This window comes from Leucopleurus acutus (genome assembly GCF_964270905.1).
Source record: "Leucopleurus acutus genome assembly, chromosome: 2".
Taxonomy (NCBI): Eukaryota; Metazoa; Chordata; class Mammalia; order Artiodactyla; family Delphinidae; genus Leucopleurus; species Leucopleurus acutus.
The window spans coordinates 62,328,075-62,334,074 of record NC_139143.1 but is presented as its reverse complement, the minus strand read 5'-3'; the positions used below and the strand labels follow the sequence as shown (position 1 = coordinate 62,334,074).

The window sequence follows — 6,000 nt, the reverse complement described above, 5'->3', positions numbered from 1 at the left end:
CCTAAACTTCACAGATTTGCTCCAGCCCTCTGAGGTCCCAGGGCCCTTCTTGCAGCCATGGCAAGTTTGAGGCAAGTGAAAACAGATTACCCCACCCTCTTGGGATTATTGAAACTGAAGTGTGAATCTTTCTGAGGTTCCTTATCAAAGTTTTAAGAATGGACAGTGAGATGCAAGTATAGGGCCCCCTTTGGAGGGAAAGAAATGGAAGTAAGGGATTAGATTGAGTAGGAGTCTGGCGATAAGAAAGCAAGCATAGAAAATCACATATCTTGAGTTAAGTGGCTCCACCTTTCCTGAAATTCTGGGTGGAGGTTAAAGAAGAAAAAGAAAAATGTTTTCATGCCCAAGGGGTATTTGCAAATCCAGGCCACCTGCTAGTCTATTTCAACCCCCTCAGCTTGGTGCACCCACTGTTCTCACAGGTTCCATTTATCTTCTAGAGGAGAGGACAAAGAAGAACTCATAAACCCTCTCTCAACTGATACTTTTAAAAGGGCTCTTTGAAAATATTCCACAATGACCTTTTGTCCCTTAATCTACAGCTCAGTTCTGGGGCTGGATTTTGAAGGTATAAATGCGATTAAGGATTGTTTGGTTTGGCATTGAGCTCATTGGCAACCTTGGTTGTTCAGGTTTGTCTTTGAAGTAACAGCTTCACTGTGCAGAGAGCTGGTTCCTTCCCAGGTGGGAGGGCACAGGTGTTGGGTATCTTGCTGCTCCATGAGGAGTGGAGTGGGAGCTGGTAGGTGAAGGATAGGGCGGATTTAACTCTTTCTGGAAGTTTGCTTTGCATTTTCTTGCTGCCATTGTGTTGTTGTTTCTTTTACAAATCAGTTGGCCAGTTTTCCTGGGTCCTGGTTTGGTATGAGTTCTCCTGAAACCCTGGAGGCCCTGGGTATCCTCAACCCCACTGTCAGGAGGTGACTGGGGATTGTAAATGCCCCAGTGGTCACACTTAGCAAGTCTCCCTCCTCCAGTTAAATCTGTCTAAAGGCCAGCAGGAATTTTCCACAGATCTGTCATCTCCCCACTACCCCCGCCCCTTCACCTTCCAGATAGAAGCCTGGAGAATGTGAGTTTACTGTGTTGGAAATTATCTGATGGGGAAATGCAAAAAGAAGCAACTGTCTGTGTCTTAGGTCTAGGCAATGAGTGTATTGCAGTCATTGGTGGTAGGGTTTTTTTTTTTTTTCTTTTTCTAAATACACATCCTGATGTGTCTGCAGTTTAACTGCCTCTGACCAGAGTCCACTTCTATTCCCTCTGAGTCCCTTGAGGGAAACTTTGGTGTGTGAGGGTGAGTGGTTTGTGAGTGTCGCTTACTGGATCCACCCTTGGGAAGAGCACGGGTACTTGGAGGAACAGGATAAGCAGGAATGCATGAGTCTATTGATGAAGCTTTGAGTCAAGTTGACCGTGGGCCTTGGGGAGGTGATGGGGCACAGTGTCTCTTAAAAATGGTGAAAATTTGTGAGAAAATCACTCTACTTCATAAAAGGAATCTATAAATCCTTTTCTAGAATGTTGGGTGAGCTAATCTTTGAAGTTCCTTTCTAGCCTTAAAATTCTTTAACATGAATCTAGGCAATGCTGCTGCTATTATTTATAAAAATGTTCCATAGGGTAGAATGGTTCCAATAAAAGACAGATTTGGGTTTCCACTGTTGTTTCTTGGCTTTCACCTGAATTGACAGCATGGAGACTCATGATCTTTTTCCATTTCAGTTCCCTTGATGAGGTGGGCTGTACTGGCACTAGGTCCCTGGGTTCTGCTTTTATGGACAAAATGAATTCAGCCACTTATTTGGCACAATCTTTTCTGCAATGTTTTCTTGTGTGTGTGTGTGTGCGCTGCACACTCGTGTGTATATTTGACTGATGACTTCTGATTCTTTCTTTTTCTTTCTTTCTTTCTTTCTTTCCTTCTTTCTTTCTTCCTTCCTTCCTCCCTTCCTTCCTTCCTTCCTTCCTTCCTTCCTTCCTTCCTTCCTTCCTTCCTTCCTTCCTTCCTTTCTTTCTTTCTTTCTTTCTTTCTTTCTTTCTTTCTTTCTTTCTCTTTCTCTCTCTCTCTCTCTCTCTTTCTCTCTCTCTCTCCCTCCCTCCCTCCCTTCCTTCCTTCCTTCCTTCTCTCTGTCTGTCTCTCTCTTTCTGTCTTTCATAAAGCAGGGCTTCTGGTGAATTTTCATTACTTAATTGTGCTCTCTCACCAATGCCAATTTCCATTTTCAGGTCAAAGACTAGCCTTACTGACTGTCAAAACTGAAAGGGAAACCATTCTAGTCTAAACTTTCTTACAACAGGTGAGGAAACTGAGGCCCTGAGAGGTGAAACAACTGTCCTGATGTCACAGTGCCAACAAAGTGGCAGAGCTGGGCCTATTCCTGAGATGCCAGGTTCCTCCTTCAACATGCTTCCTACTGTTCATTGGTGTCCCACTCCCTATCTAAATCTTATTTAATCAACAGTTTCTTGAAAGGATTGTTTCTGTTTCTTCTTCCTTGCCCTAGTTTTTTGAAGCCCATGGTGAACTGAGAAATGGAACCTGTGTCCAACACTGGTCCGGCAGTCACATCCACACCATGGCAGTGCACAAGGCCTTGAGGGTCTGCTAAAGAGAGAATGCAAGTGGCAGCTGACTCCATCCTCATCACCTCAGAAGGGTGGTTGTCAGTCTGAGGGACTCTCCTTTCCTGGTTAACAGAGCTTGGTTAGATTGTGGATGTTTCCATTAGAAAATTTCCAACTCTCAGGCTCATCCCGTGATCGGTGGGGAAAGGCCCAGGATGCCCCAGTTTGACTAAATGTGGGCATTACAAAAAACAGAATTGGGGCTTTAAGGAAAAGGAGAGGAAAGGGAAAAGGCAGCTGGGGAGACTGGGCTTGGATTGGCAGATGCTGCAGGGATGCTTGCAGCTGACATTTGATTGGAGAAGTTGAAGGGTCATGGCTTTTAGAGCCCCCAGCTCTCTTGGGTTTAAAAATCAGATCATGCCAGTGAAGAGAGCACATCTCAGAAAATGGGAGGTAGGCCTGCACTCCTCCCCTCTTCACCTTTGGATTTCTAGATGGTATTTCCGTTGGCACTTTTCATGTTTCCTCTCAAAGGCAGAATAATAAAAGAAGATGGAGAAAGGCTTCTCATGAGCTCACCTCATTAAGGAGGTCATTCCTGTTTCTCACAGGACCAAAAAAGAGGAGAAAACTGAAACCAAAACCCTAAAATTCCACCTTTTCCCAAGGATTATCAGTCAGGGGAATGGCTGGCTGGTCATATAACTTCTTCTGACTCTTATTAAGCCCCCCCACCTCGACCCCCAAGGAGAGCCTGGCTAAAGACAGGAATGAGGCCTTTCGTTTGCAATTCAGGAAAAAAAAAATCCATGACAAATAGGACCAGAAATATAGAAAATGGAGCCAAGTGAGATCCGTGTTCCCCATGGAACTGGTCATCTCAATGGCGGGGACCCTGATTTCTGTTTCTTCTGTCCTTTCCTCCATGCCTGACCCCAAAGTGCTACAAACCACAACTATCTCCCCCTCCCATCTTCAAAGAAAGTTGCTGTCTGTGACCCAAGGGAGGGGCAGGGACTTCTGACCCCTAGGTACACAGCTGCTATGCAGCCCAGGCCAGGGGCAGGCAACACCTTGGGAGCTAGAATCCAAAACAGTGGTTGCGCTTGTGGGGCCGTAGGGGGTCTAAGGGTTAGGATGGAAGTGGGCAAAGGATGGGATGGCTGGAAAAGAGGCCACTACTCTTGAAAGGTGACAGAGGACACTTGGCTGGTAAGAGTAAGAGTGTCAGATGAGAATCTTTGGCCCGTTAGGCCTTGGGTTGCTGGGACGGGGTGAGGTTAATCTGTTTCCTTTTAAGGGGACTTGTTGGCAAAGCTTTCTTGCTGAGGCCTCTTCTCTGGGCTGGGGTGAGAACCTGGCCATCCAAGGCAGTGACCAGAGCGCAATACCTGGAAGTGAAGGGCAGCTCAGAAGGAGGGCAGGAAAGAAGGCACGTGCCTGTCACCGTCACAGAGTCTGACTCCAGAATTTGCCTTTGAATTGGTCTTTTAAGAAAACGTCTCACTTTTCCTCCTTGGTGGGAAAAGAGGGGTAGGTTAAGGATGACGGGGTAGGAGGGAGCATGGAGACAGAGGGTCAGGCCCGGGGGCAGCAGAAACCATGAGCTGCTGATTCTCAGCTGATTCCTGCTACATCCTGCTTCCTTCAAACGCTCTTAATATGTTGCAAAGCATTACTATGTCCCCCACCCCTTGTTTCATATTATAAAATACAAACAAATGACAGAAAAGGTCAGTTGGCTCGCAGCCGCCCACTGCTTAGAACTGCAAGGACCGCCGTTTCCTCCCCGCCACGAGACGGTGGCTGTAGGGGCGCATCTTCATTTCCACGAAGGGGATGGAGAACTCATGGCCTTTCCAATGGTACCAGTTGATCCCCTGGGAAGGAGAAAGATAAGCATGTCAGATCACCCCTACCCCCTCAATGGAACTGCCAGCTTGAAAAGATAGAGGATGATGAGAGTGGAGAATCCAAGATGTGCATTTAGTCATTTTCCATTAACATGAAGCTTGAAGCTGAGTTCCCAATAAGGGCAAAAGCGCAGAGATTTTTTTCTAGCTTTTCTCTTTAGACATTGCCAGTGGCCTGGGTCTATAATGGGAATGTGTTGCAGGTCATTCCTTATTGCTGGCTTTCTGGTTTTGGTTTCAGGATTTGCACGCACCAGTAACTAGTATTGAATTTCAAATTCCCAACAGTATAGAAGCATTTCGAAGAGCATAACTGTGTTTGACCGCTCACTCCTGATGGGAGAGTCAGGTGGTTTCCACCTATCAGGTGACCAACCATCTTGGTTTGCCCAGGATTAAGGGGTGCCCTGGCCGCTAGCCTTTCAGTGCTAAAATTGGAGAGGTCCCAGTTGGCCCAGTTGGTCACCCTGTCACCCAACCCAGCCTATGGACTTGTGGTCTCTAATGGGGAAAGACAGTCCCGTTTACACTGCTATTTCTGATCTCTCCCTTCCTAGGACACTTCTTTGGATGAAGCTGAGCCTCTGACGCTGTCCCTGAACTTGATAAGCTTTTCATGGGATATGCTAGATGAGGAAATGAAATGGGACTTGACTGGCTGTCAAAGACTTCTCTGGGTGAGTTCCAGCTCCTGAGTCGAGGTGCCTCCCTTTTCTTCCCCTGGCTTCGACTCTGTCCTGCTCTTATCCCAGTGTCTGCATTACTTTCCTCTTTATGGGAGTCCTTTCTCAACACTCTGAGTGTATCTTTTTAAAAGGGAAATATAAGACCCACCTGTGTACTTAGAACATAAAGCCAAGGGACGTGGGCTGCACGGCTCTGGGTCATTCATGCAGCGGCAGAGCTTCACCCACCTGGCTGTGCCTGGACTCCCCGTATTTCCCATTGAGGTTGGTCCGGTGGCAGTTCTTATACCACCAAGCCCCCTTGTATGACATGGCACAGTTGGTAACTGCAACATCATTGTCTCTGTCCTCTGTGGAGAAAGGGCGGCCCTGATGATAGCTGAGGGAGTCCCCTGGAAAAAAGACACATTCATGAGGCCGTCCAATCTGTTGTTCTTTTGTCAGGATGTTCTGGACATTTGACCCATGCCCAACAAACCTGGCGTCCGCTTAAGAGACGTTCCACTCACCTCTCTGTTCCTATCTGGCTCCTCAGCCTGGCTGCACTGAGCTCTTACTCCACGTACCCCTTGGGTACACTACTTCCGTGCTGCTCTCCCCAGCTTGTTACAGTAAGTCCCCTACATATGAACCTTCAAGTTGCAAACTTTCAAAGATGCAAACCTGTGTTTGCACGTCCAGTCACGTAAGTTAGTTCACATATCTGGCGCACATTGTCACGTGCGTGCATCCTCTCCAAGTAGTTGTGCTTCTGTGTACTTTGTACTGTATAGAGTACGGTAGTACAGTATCTTTATTTCTTGCCTGTTCACTCGATGCCAGCCCCT

At 47.0% G+C, this 6,000-nt stretch overlaps 1 protein-coding gene across 1 annotated transcript in view; it reads right to left on the bottom strand.

The window, feature by feature from the left end:
* Nucleotides 1-4,334: 4,334 nt before the first annotated feature.
* TNR (tenascin R) overlaps nucleotides 4,335-6,000 on the bottom strand; it is a gene marked incomplete at both ends in the record, with an annotated part of 83,466 nt that continues 81,800 nt past the window's right edge. Inside the window, 2 exons of the mRNA XM_082834436.1 lie at nucleotides 4,335-4,454; nucleotides 5,402-5,565. Coding sequence (XP_082690562.1) covers nucleotides 4,335-4,454; nucleotides 5,402-5,565 — 284 coding nt within the window. The remainder of the gene's footprint in view (nucleotides 4,455-5,401; nucleotides 5,566-6,000) is intronic.